At 45.1% G+C, this 12,294-nt stretch overlaps 1 protein-coding gene across 1 annotated transcript in view; it reads right to left on the bottom strand.

The window, feature by feature from the left end:
* Window positions 1-645: 645 nt before the first annotated feature.
* LOC119842015 (olfactory receptor 5V1-like) overlaps window positions 646-12,294 on the bottom strand; it is a 30,510-nt gene continuing 18,861 nt past the window's right edge. The window contains exon 2 of the mRNA XM_038369903.2: window positions 646-1,499. Within this exon, the coding sequence (XP_038225831.2) occupies window positions 672-1,247 (576 nt within the window). The 5' untranslated portion in view covers window positions 1,248-1,499 and the 3' untranslated portion in view covers window positions 646-671. The remainder of the gene's footprint in view (window positions 1,500-12,294) is intronic.

The raw sequence follows: 12,294 nt of genomic DNA on the forward strand, positions 1-12,294 counted from the left end.
TTCATTGAGCCGGACATTCGATATTGCTATGAATTATCATGACACTTGGCCTATTATTAAGTGTTGCTTTTGCAACACTTAGAAGGCAGTGGGCAAGGAGGATATGGCAGTGAAATCAAGAACAGCCATCAATTGTAACATGTGTAAATAGTAGTAAACCCACCCCAGAGTGTACAATCTGGACCCAACCTTCCTGGGCCCCCTATAATGGGAAGCCTGAGACACTGATTGGAATAGTGCAGAATGCCTGTATGAAGAAAGGTGCAGGGCACTAACTCGCAGTAGGGCACATCAGTCAACAGCACATTCCATTTCGAAACCTGGCCCTATCAGGAAAGGTGCCACCCTATGTCCTATGCTTTTCCCAGGATGCCTGGGCAGTGTCTCTTCTACCCAATGGGCCTGCTGAGTTCAATGGAGCCACACCGATTTACACCAGCTGAGCCTTTGACCCAAACTGTCAGTCAGATACCTGAGCTGAGAATCTCCAAAACGCAAGTTACCCACAGTTTTATGCTCTTTGATTTTTTTTTAAATAAAATTGACACTACTTGAGAAACTTGAATTTCCCCAGTAATTTCCCCCCAGCTGTTTTCATCTCTGTATTTTCAGGCTGTAGATGATGGTATTTAGCATGGGGGGGTCAAGATGTTGTACTGGAGAGAAAACATTTAATCCACAACCACGGAAGAGACTGAGCTGGGTTTTGTGTTCTGGACAGAACCTGTTGGGTACCATAAACCAACCACAATCAGGGGGGAGCTGCAGGTGGAGAAGGCTTTACACATGCCCTCTGCAGAGTGTATCCTCAGGATGGTGGCGATGATGTGAATGTAGGAGATCAGGGTGAAGGGAAAGGAGCTTGATCCAAGTATAACAACAGAAGTGAGAAGCACCACTTGATTGGTGAAGGCATCAGTGCAGGACAGATGCAATAGGGGAGGGAGCTCACAGCTGAAATGGCTGATTTGACTCTGGCCACAGAAGTGCAACCTGAGGGCTAAACCTCTGTTAAGCAAGGAATTTATGAAGCCTATTGCCCATGCCCCACTCACTAGCAGAACACAGATCCCTTTGCTAATGGTCTCCATGTAACACAATGGGTCACAAATGGCAGTGTAGCAGTCATACGCCATTGCTGAGAGAATAAAAATGTCAGCACCAGCAGGCAGGAAAATGAAGAATATCTGGACAAAGCAGCCATCAGCAGAAATGGTTTTGTGCTCTGCTAGGAAATTCACCAACATCTTAGGGACAATGGCTGAGGAATAGCAGATGTCAACAAAGGATAAATGAGACAGGAAGGGTGTGAAGGTGAGGATCAGCCCTTATCTGTATGATCACCACGTTCGCTACAAGCATGATTAGGTAAATAACTATAAACACCAGGAATAGGAAAATCTGCATCTGTGAGTCACTGGAAAGTCCCAGGAGAATAAATTTATTCACTTTGGTTTGATTCCCCATTGATGCTGACTCAGGAAATCTGACCTGTCAGACTGGGGGAAAAAATGAAATTAACACATAGAAGTAAATTGAAATGACCTGTCAAAATCATCTGACCAAAAGGATTAATGTAAACCGAGGCTGACTACATCCTATAAAATATGTGCTGTAAAAAGACAAAACGGGCTAGTTGCACAGAACGACTTTGGTACCTACTTACCATTTTAGGTGCCTAAATCCCAGAATCAAGCCCCACTGGTACTCACAAAAACCCTGCTCAGCTGTGACATCGAGGGACCCCATGTCAGTCTGTCCCAGTCTCTCTTGTTGAAGCTGCTCCACTGAGGTTAAATAATAAAAGAGGCTTTGGAGCAGAGGGACTGGATACTCAGCCATCTGCATCAGAGGGTGAGTGCTCTAACCACCAGCATATACAGTCATTCATGCTCTTGCTGTCTCTCTCTGGCCCAATATCTCTTTAATCTGTCCCACTAACTTTAACAGAGCAATATCTTATTTACACCAGCTGGAGATTTGACCCATTGATGCCTATGGAGCTATGGATGATTTACACCAGCATGGGATCTGGCCAATTCTATAAATACTTTACCAAAAATACAGAATGTAATATTGTAGAATTTTATTGGATGGATGCCTTTTAACATCTCTAGGATTCTAGAAGAATCCAAAGACAAAGACGACAAGGAGGAGGCGGAGGAAGTGGAAGAAACCTCCAAGGCCTAGAAATTCTGGTTTACCACCCAGCAGGGTATAGTCTGTCAACCCAAACTAATATGGAGAATACAGGTAATTGATAAATATTATGAATGCCATAAAGGGGCGAGGGGGTCAGAAAAGCTTATCTGGGACAGCCTCCTCCCCTAGCAGAGTGAGTTGTGTGGAGGTGGGCAAGCTCATGTATCATTTAACTATTCAATAAACAACCAGAGATCATTAGCGACAAGAGAGTGAAAAGGACTCATCTTATAAACCAAAAAGTGATCTGAGGTTGTCTTTTGCAAAACCAGAAGAGAGAGGCTGGAGCAAACAAATGCTCCAACACTGGAAGGAGAGAAATGACAACACAGAGAAAGAAATGAAGGAGTGTAGATTCACTGCACAACTGAGAGCTTTGTTCCAAAGAGGAGAATTTATGCAAATGGAGATTGAAAACCTGAAAAGGGAGATTAGTCATGTAGAACTGCATGCAAACATTTTGGTAAAAGCAATGATACACCATAAACAGAAACCAGCAATGGAAGAAAAATTGAGGAAAAATATGAATGAAACACCACCTGAAGAAAGTACAGGAAATATGAATAATTTGTTGATTGAGATCATGCAAAGTGTAACAGACATTGAGGATTGACCAGTGTTGCCAAGTATGAAATCTGTACACCAGGAAAGACTGGATGATAACACAAGCACTTAATGAAGGATTCAAGGAAACTGTGGAGTAAAACCACCAAACGCTGGTAGAATTATATAATTTATGCTACAATAACAGTAGCAGCTCATCAGTGTAAGATCAAGCCATCTGAGGATGTGAGCCATCTTTCATGGCAATGAAGGTTAAAGCAGAAGAGTAAGCTTTTACATCAGCCTACGGGATGCATAAGAAAAACCATGTGAAGAGATAAGAGAAGCAAATGGCCTTGGAGATGAGAGAGTCATGAAGGAACAATGTAAATGAAAGCTGGTCCATCTGAGTCATAGCCTTGAAAAATATTGAGCACAAAGTTATTAGTACCAAGAGAACAGTCTCTTCACCAGAGGCCCTAGGAGATTCTTTGATCTGATGGATGTTAAAAACAGAATAGGCAAAAATAGAGAGCCAATAAATGAAGTAAAAAGAAAAGGAGTACTTGTGGCACCTTAGAGACTAACAAATTTATTAGAGCATAAGCTTTCGTGAGCTACAGCTCACTTCATCGGATGCATTTGGTGGAAAAAACAGAGGAGAGATTTATATACACACACACGCACAGAGAACATGAAACAATGGGTTTATCATACACACTGTAAGGAGAGTGATCACTTAAGATAAGCCATCACCAACAGCAGGGGGGGGGAGGAGGAAAACCTTTCATGGTGACAAGCAGGTAGGCTAATTCCAGCAGTTAACAAGAATATCAGAGGAACAGTGGGGGGTGGGGTGGGAGGGAGAAATACCATGGGGAAATAGTTTTACTTTGTGTAATGACTCATCCATTCCCAGTCTCTATTCAAGCCTAAGTTAATTGTATCCAGTTTGCAAATTAATTCCAATTCAGCAGTCTCTCGTTGGAGTCTGTTTTTGAAGCTTTTTTGTTGAAGTATAGCCACTCTTAGGTCTGTGATCGAGTGACCAGAGAGATTGAAGTGTTCTCCAACTGGTTTTTGAATGTTATAATTCTTGATGTCTGATTTGTGTCCATTCATTCTTTTACGTAGAGACTGTCCAGTTTGGCCAATGTACATGGCAGAGGGGCATTGCTGGCACATGATGGCATATATCACATTGGTAGATGCGCAGGTGAACGAGCCTCTGATAGTGTGGCTGATGTGATTAGGCCCTATGATGGTATCCCCTGAATAGATATGTGGACAGAGTTGGCAACGGGCTTTGTTGCAAGGATAGGTTCCTGGGTTAGTGGTTCTGTTGTGTGGTGTGTGGTTGCTGGTGAGTATTTGCTTCAGATTGGGGGGCTGTCTGTAAGCAAGGACTGGTCTGTCTCCCAAGATCTGAGAGAGCGATGGCTCGTCCTTCAGGATAGGTTGTAGATCCTTGATGATGTGTTGGAGGGGTTTTAGTTGGGGGCTGAAGGTGATGGCTAGTGGCGTTCTGTTGTTTTCTTTGTTGGGCCTGTCCTGTAGTAGGTGACTTCTGGGTACTCTTCTGGCTCTGTCAATCTGTTTCTTCACTTCAGCAGGTGGGTACTGTAGTTGTAGGAATGCATGATAGAGATCTTGTAGGTGTTTGTCTCTGTCTGAGGGGTTGGAGCAAATGCGGTTATATCGTAGCGCTTGGCTGTAGACAATGGATCGAGTGGTATGATCTGGATGAAAGCTAGAGGCATGTAGGTAGGAATAGCGGTCAGTAGGTTTCCGATATAGGGTGGTGTTTATGTGACCATCGCTTATTAGCACCGTAGTGTCCAGGAAGTGGATCTCTTGTGTGGACTGGTCCAGGCTGAGGTTGATGGTGGGATGGAAATTGTTGAAATCATGGTGGAATTCCTCAAGAGCTTCTTTTCCATGGGTCCAGATGATGAAGATGTCATCAATGTAGCGCAAGTAGAGTAGGGGCATTAGGGAACGAGAGCTGAGGAAGCGTTGTTCTAAGTCAGCCATAAAAATGTTGGCATACTGTGGGGCCATGCGGGTACCCATCGCAGTGCCGCTGATTTGAAGGTATACATTGTCACCAAATGTGAAATAGTTATGGGTCAGGACAAAGTCACAAAGTTCTGCCACCAGGTTAGCCGTGACAGTATCGGGGATACTGTTCCTGACGGCTTGTAGTCCATCTTTGTGTGGAATGTTGGTGTAGAGGGCTTCTACATCCATAGTGGCTAGGATGGTGTTTTTAGGAAGATCACCAATGGACTGTAGTTTCCTCAGGAAATCGGTGGTGTCTCGAAGATAGCTGGGAGTGCTGGTAACGAAGGGCCTGAGGAGGGAGTCTACATAGCCAGACAATCCTGCTGTCAGGGTGCCAATGCCTGAGATGATGGGGCGTCCAGGATTTCCAGGTTTATGGATCTTGGGTAGCAGATAGAATACCCCAGGTCCTGGCTCCAGGGGTGTGTCTGTGCGGATTTGTTCTTGTGCTTTTTCAGGGAGTTTCTTGAGCAAATGCTGTAGTTTCTTTTGGTAACTCTCAGTGGGATCAGAGGGTAATGGCTTGTAGAAAGTGGTGTTGGAGAGCTGCCTAGTAGCCTCTTGTTCATACTCTGACCTATTCATGATGACGACAGCACCTCCTTTGTCAGCCTTTTTGATTATGATGTCAGAGTTGTTTCTGAGGCTGTGGATGGCACTGTGTTCTGCATGGCTGAGGTTATGGGGTAAGCGATGCTGCTTTTCCACAATTTCAGCTCGTGCACGTCGGCGGAAGCAGTCTATGTAGAAATCCAGGCTGCTGTTTCGACCTTCAGGAGGAGTCCACCTAGAATCCTTCTTTTTGTAGTGTTGGCAGGAAGGTCTCTGTGGGTTAATATGTTGGTCAGAGGTGTGTTGGAAATTATTCCTTGAGTCTGAGACGTCGAAAATAGGATTCTAGGTCACCACAGAACTGTATCATGTTCGTGGGGGTGGAGGGGCAAAAGGAGAGGCCCCGAGATAGGACAGATTCTTCCGCTGGGCTAAGAGTATAGTTGGATAGATTAACAATATTGCTGGGTGGGTTACGGGAACCATTGTTGTGGCCCCTTGTGGCATATAGTAGTTTAGATAGCTTAGTGTCCTTTTTCTTTTGTAGAGAATCAAAGTGTGTTTTGTAAATGGCTTGTCTAGTTTTTGTAAAGTCCAGCCACGAGGAAGTTTGTGTGGAAGGTTGGTTCTTTATGAGAGTATCCAGTTTTGAGAGCTCATTCTTAATCTTTCCCTGTTTGCTGTAGAGGATGTTGATCAGGTGGTTCCGCAGTTTCCTTGAGAGTGTGTGGCACAAGCTGTCAGCATAGTCTGTGTGGTATGTAGATTGTAATGGATTTTTTACCTTCAGTCCTTTCGGTATGATGTCCATCTGTTTGCATTTGGAGAGGAAGATGATGTCTGTCTGTATCTGTGCGAGTTTTTTCATGAAGTTGACAGATTTCCACTCTATACGGCTAAATTCAGTGCCTTGCATAATCACAGGTTTCAGAGTAGCAGCCGTGTTAGTCTGTATTCGCAAAAAGAAAAGGAGTACTTGTGGCACCTTAGAGACTAACAAATTTATTAGAGCATAAGCTTTCGTGAGCTACAGCTCACTTCATCGGATGCATTTGGTGGAAAAAACAGAGGAGAGATTTATATACACACACACGCACAGAGAACATGAAACAATGGGTTTATCATACACACTGTAAGGAGAGTGATCACTTAAGATAAGCCATCACCAACAGCAGGGGGGGGAAGGAGGAAAACCTTTCATGGTGACAAGCAGGTAGGCTAATTCCAGCAGTTAACAAGAATATCAGAGGAACAGTGGGGGGTGGGGTGGGAGGGAGAAATACCATGGGGAAATAGTTTTACTTTGTGTAACGACTCATCCATTCCCAGTCTCTATTCAAGCCTAAGTTAATTGTATCCAGTTTGCAAATTAATTCCAATTCAGCAGTCTCTCGTTGGAGTCTGTTTTTGAAGCTTTTTTGTTGAAGTATAGCCACTCTTAGGTCTGTGATCGAGTGACCAGAGAGATTGAAGTGTTCTCCAACTGGTTTTTGAATGTTATAATTCTTGATGTCTGATTTGTGTCCATTCATTCTTTTACGTAGAGACTGTCCAGTTTGGCCAATGTACATGGCAGAGGGGCATTGCTGGCACATGATGGCATATATCACATTGGTAGATGCGCAGGTGAACGAGCCTCTGATAGTGTGGCTGATGTGATTAGGCCCTATGATGGTATCCCCTGAATAGATATGTGGACAGAGTTGGCAACGGGCTTTGTTGCAAGGATAGGTTCCTGGGTTAGTGGTTCTGTTGTGTGGTGTGTGGTTGCTGGTGAGTATTTGCTTCAGATTGGGGGGCTGTCTGTAAGCAAGGACTGGTCTGTCTCCCAAGATCTGAGAGAGCGATGGCTCGTCCTTCAGGATAGGTTGTAGATCCTTGATGATGTGTTGGAGGGGTTTTAGTTGGGGGCTGAAGGTGATGGCTAGTGGCGTTCTGTTGTTTTCTTTGTTGGGCCTGTCCTGTAGTAGGTGACTTCTGGGTACTCTTCTGGCTCTGTCAATCTGTTTCTTCACTTCAGCAGGTGGGTACTGTAGTTGTAGGAATGCATGATAGAGATCTTGTAGGTGTTTGTCTCTGTCTGAGGGGTTGGAGCAAATGCGGTTATATCGTAGCGCTTGGCTGTAGACAATGGATCGAGTGGTATGATCTGGATGAAAGCTAGAGGCATGTAGGTAGGAATAGCGGTCAGTAGGTTTCCGATATAGGGTGGTGTTTATGTGACCATCGCTTATTAGCACCGTAGTGTCCAGGAAGTGGATCTCTTGTGTGGACTGGTCCAGGCTGAGGTTGATGGTGGGATGGAAATTGTTGAAATCATGGTGGAATTCCTCAAGAGCTTCTTTTCCATGGGTCCAGATGATGAAGATGTCATCAATGTAGCGCAAGTAGAGTAGGGGCATTAGGGAACGAGAGCTGAGGAAGCGTTGTTCTAAGTCAGCCATAAAAATGTTGGCATACTGTGGGGCCATGCGGGTACCCATCGCAGTGCCGCTGATTTGAAGGTATACATTGTCACCAAATGTGAAATAGTTATGGGTCAGGACAAAGTCACAAAGTTCTGCCACCAGGTTAGCCGTGACAGTATCGGGGATACTGTTCCTGACGGCTTGTAGTCCATCTTTGTGTGGAATGTTGGTGTAGAGGGCTTCTACATCCATAGTGGCTAGGATGGTGTTTTTAGGAAGATCACCAATGGACTGTAGTTTCCTCAGGAAATCGGTGGTGTCTCGAAGATAGCTGGGAGTGCTGGTAACGAAGGGCCTGAGGAGGGAGTCTACATAGCCAGACAAAAAGCCTAAGTTAATTGTATCCAGTTTGCAAATTAATTCCAATTCAGCAGTCTCTCGTTGGAGTCTGTTTTTGAAGCTTTTTTGTTGAAGTATAGCCACTCTTAGGTCTGTGATCGAGTGACCAGAGAGATTGAAGTGTTCTCCAACTGGTTTTTGAATGTTATAATTCTTGATGTCTGATTTGTGTCCATTCATTCTTTTACGTAGAGACTGTCCAGTTTGGCCAATGTACATGGCAGAGGGGCATTGCTGGCACATGATGGCATATATCACATTGGTAGATGCGCAGGTGAACGAGCCTCTGATAGTGTGGCTGATGTGATTAGGCCCTATGATGGTATCCCCTGAATAGATATGTGGACAGAGTTGGCAACGGGCTTTGTTGCAAGGATAGGTTCCTGGGTTAGTGGTTCTGTTGTGTGGTGTGTGGTTGCTGGTGAGTATTTGCTTCAGATTGGGGGGCTGTCTGTAAGCAAGGACTGGTCTGTCTCCCAAGATCTGAGAGAGCGATGGCTCGTCCTTCAGGATAGGTTGTAGATCCTTGATGATGTGTTGGAGGGGTTTTAGTTGGGGGCTGAAGGTGATGGCTAGTGGCGTTCTGTTGTTTTCTTTGTTGGGCCTGTCCTGTAGTAGGTGACTTCTGGGTACTCTTCTGGCTCTGTCAATCTGTTTCTTCACTTCAGCAGGTGGGTACTGTAGTTGTAGGAATGCATGATAGAGATCTTGTAGGTGTTTGTCTCTGTCTGAGGGGTTGGAGCAAATGCGGTTATATCGTAGCGCTTGGCTGTAGACAATGGATCGAGTGGTATGATCTGGATGAAAGCTAGAGGCATGTAGGTAGGAATAGCGGTCAGTAGGTTTCCGATATAGGGTGGTGTTTATGTGACCATCGCTTATTAGCACCGTAGTGTCCAGGAAGTGGATCTCTTGTGTGGACTGGTCCAGGCTGAGGTTGATGGTGGGATGGAAATTGTTGAAATCATGGTGGAATTCCTCAAGAGCTTCTTTTCCATGGGTCCAGATGATGAAGATGTCATCAATGTAGCGCAAGTAGAGTAGGGGCATTAGGGAACGAGAGCTGAGGAAGCGTTGTTCTAAGTCAGCCATAAAAATGTTGGCATACTGTGGGGCCATGCGGGTACCCATCGCAGTGCCGCTGATTTGAAGGTATACATTGTCACCAAATGTGAAATAGTTATGGGTCAGGACAAAGTCACAAAGTTCTGCCACCAGGTTAGCCGTGACAGTATCGGGGATACTGTTCCTGACGGCTTGTAGTCCATCTTTGTGTGGAATGTTGGTGTAGAGGGCTTCTACATCCATAGTGGCTAGGATGGTGTTTTTAGGAAGATCACCAATGGACTGTAGTTTCCTCAGGAAATCGGTGGTGTCTCGAAGATAGCTGGGAGTGCTGGTAACGAAGGGCCTGAGGAGGGAGTCTACATAGCCAGACAATCCTGCTGTCAGGGTGCCAATGCCTGAGATGATGGGGCGTCCAGGATTTCCAGGTTTATGGATCTTGGGTAGCAGATAGAATACCCCAGGTCCTGGCTCCAGGGGTGTGTCTGTGCGGATTTGTTCTTGTGCTTTTTCAGGGAGTTTCTTGAGCAAATGCTGTAGTTTCTTTTGGTAACTCTCAGTGGGATCAGAGGGTAATGGCTTGTAGAAAGTGGTGTTGGAGAGCTGCCTAGTAGCCTCTTGTTCATACTCTGACCTATTCATGATGACGACAGCACCTCCTTTGTCAGCCTTTTTGATTATGATGTCAGAGTTGTTTCTGAGGCTGTGGATGGCACTGTGTTCTGCATGGCTGAGGTTATGGGGTAAGCGATGCTGCTTTTCCACAATTTCAGCTCGTGCACGTCGGCGGAAGCAGTCTATGTAGAAATCCAGGCTGCTGTTTCGACCTTCAGGAGGAGTCCACCTAGAATCCTTCTTTTTGTAGTGTTGGCAGGAAGGTCTCTGTGGGTTAATATGTTGGTCAGAGGTGTGTTGGAAATATTCCTTGAGTCTGAGACGTCGAAAATAGGATTCTAGGTCACCACAGAACTGTATCATGTTCGTGGGGGTGGAGGGGCAAAAGGAGAGGCCCCGAGATAGGACAGATTCTTCCGCTGGGCTAAGAGTATAGTTGGATAGATTAACAATATTGCTGGGTGGGTTACGGGAACCATTGTTGTGGCCCCTTGTGGCATATAGTAGTTTAGATAGCTTAGTGTCCTTTTTCTTTTGTAGAGAATCAAAGTGTGTTTTGTAAATGGCTTGTCTAGTTTTTGTAAAGTCCAGCCACGAGGAAGTTTGTGTGGAAGGTTGGTTCTTTATGAGAGTATCCAGTTTTGAGAGCTCATTCTTAATCTTTCCCTGTTTGCTGTAGAGGATGTTGATCAGGTGGTTCCGCAGTTTCCTTGAGAGTGTGTGGCACAAGCTGTCAGCATAGTCTGTGTGGTATGTAGATTGTAATGGATTTTTTACCTTCAGTCCTTTCGGTATGATGTCCATCTGTTTGCATTTGGAGAGGAAGATGATGTCTGTCTGTATCTGTGCGAGTTTTTTCATGAAGTTGACAGATTTCCACTCTATACGGCTAAATTCAGTGCCTTGCATAATCACAGGTTTCAGAGTAGCAGCCGTGTTAGTCTGTATTCGCAAAAAGAAAAGGAGTACTTGTGGCACCTTAGAGACTAACAAATTTATTAGAGCATAAGCTTTCGTGAGCTACAGCTCACTTCATCGGATGCATTTGGTGGAAAAAACAGAGGAGAGATTTATATACACACACACGCACAGAGAACATGAAACAATGGGTTTATCATACACACTGTAAGGAGAGTGATCACTTAAGATAAGCCATCACCAACAGCAGGGGGGGGAAGGAGGAAAACCTTTCATGGTGACAAGCAGGTAGGCTAATTCCAGCAGTTAACAAGAATATCAGAGGAACAGTGGGGGGTGGGGTGGGAGGGAGAAATACCATGGGGAAATAGTTTTACTTTGTGTAACGACTCATCCATTCCCAGTCTCTATTCAAGCCTAAGTTAATTGTATCCAGTTTGCAAATTAATTCCAATTCAGCAGTCTCTCGTTGGAGTCTGTTTTTGAAGCTTTTTTGTTGAAGTATAGCCACTCTTAGGTCTGTGATCGAGTGACCAGAGAGATTGAAGTGTTCTCCAACTGGTTTTTGAATGTTATAATTCTTGATGTCTGATTTGTGTCCATTCATTCTTTTACGTAGAGACTGTCCAGTTTGGCCAATGTACATGGCAGAGGGGCATTGCTGGCACATGATGGCATATATCACATTGGTAGATGCGCAGGTGAACGAGCCTCTGATAGTGTGGCTGATGTGATTAGGCCCTATGATGGTATCCCCTGAATAGATATGTGGACAGAGTTGGCAACGGGCTTTGTTGCAAGGATAGGTTCCTGGGTTAGTGGTTCTGTTGTGTGGTGTGTGGTTGCTGGTGAGTATTTGCTTCAGATTGGGGGGCTGTCTGTAAGCAAGGACTGGTCTGTCTCCCAAGATCTGAGAGAGCGATGGCTCGTCCTTCAGGATAGGTTGTAGATCCTTGATGATGTGTTGGAGGGGTTTTAGTTGGGGGCTGAAGGTGATGGCTAGTGGCGTTCTGTTGTTTTCTTTGTTGGGCCTGTCCTGTAGTAGGTGACTTCTGGGTACTCTTCTGGCTCTGTCAATCTGTTTCTTCACTTCAGCAGGTGGGTACTGTAGTTGTAGGAATGCATGATAGAGATCTTGTAGGTGTTTGTCTCTGTCTGAGGGGTTGGAGCAAATGCGGTTATCCTCTGATCCCACTGAGAGTTACCAAAAGAAACTACAGCATTTGCTCAAGAAACTCCCTGAAAAAGCACAAGAACAAATCCGCACAGACACACCCCTGGAGCCAGGACCTGGGGTATTCTATCTGCTACCCAAGATCCATAAACCTGGAAATCCTGGACGCCCCATCATCTCAGGCATTGGCACCCTGACAGCAGGATTGTCTGGCTATGTAGACTCCCTCCTCAGGCCCTTCGTTACCAGCACTCCCAGCTATCTTCGAGACACCACCGATTTCCTGAGGAAACTACAGTCCATTGGTGATCTTCCTAAAAACACCATCCTAGCCACTATGGATGTAGAAGCCCT

Source organism: Dermochelys coriacea, chromosome 13, assembly GCF_009764565.3.
Source record: "Dermochelys coriacea isolate rDerCor1 chromosome 13, rDerCor1.pri.v4, whole genome shotgun sequence".
Classification (NCBI taxonomy): Eukaryota; Metazoa; Chordata; order Testudines; family Dermochelyidae; genus Dermochelys; species Dermochelys coriacea.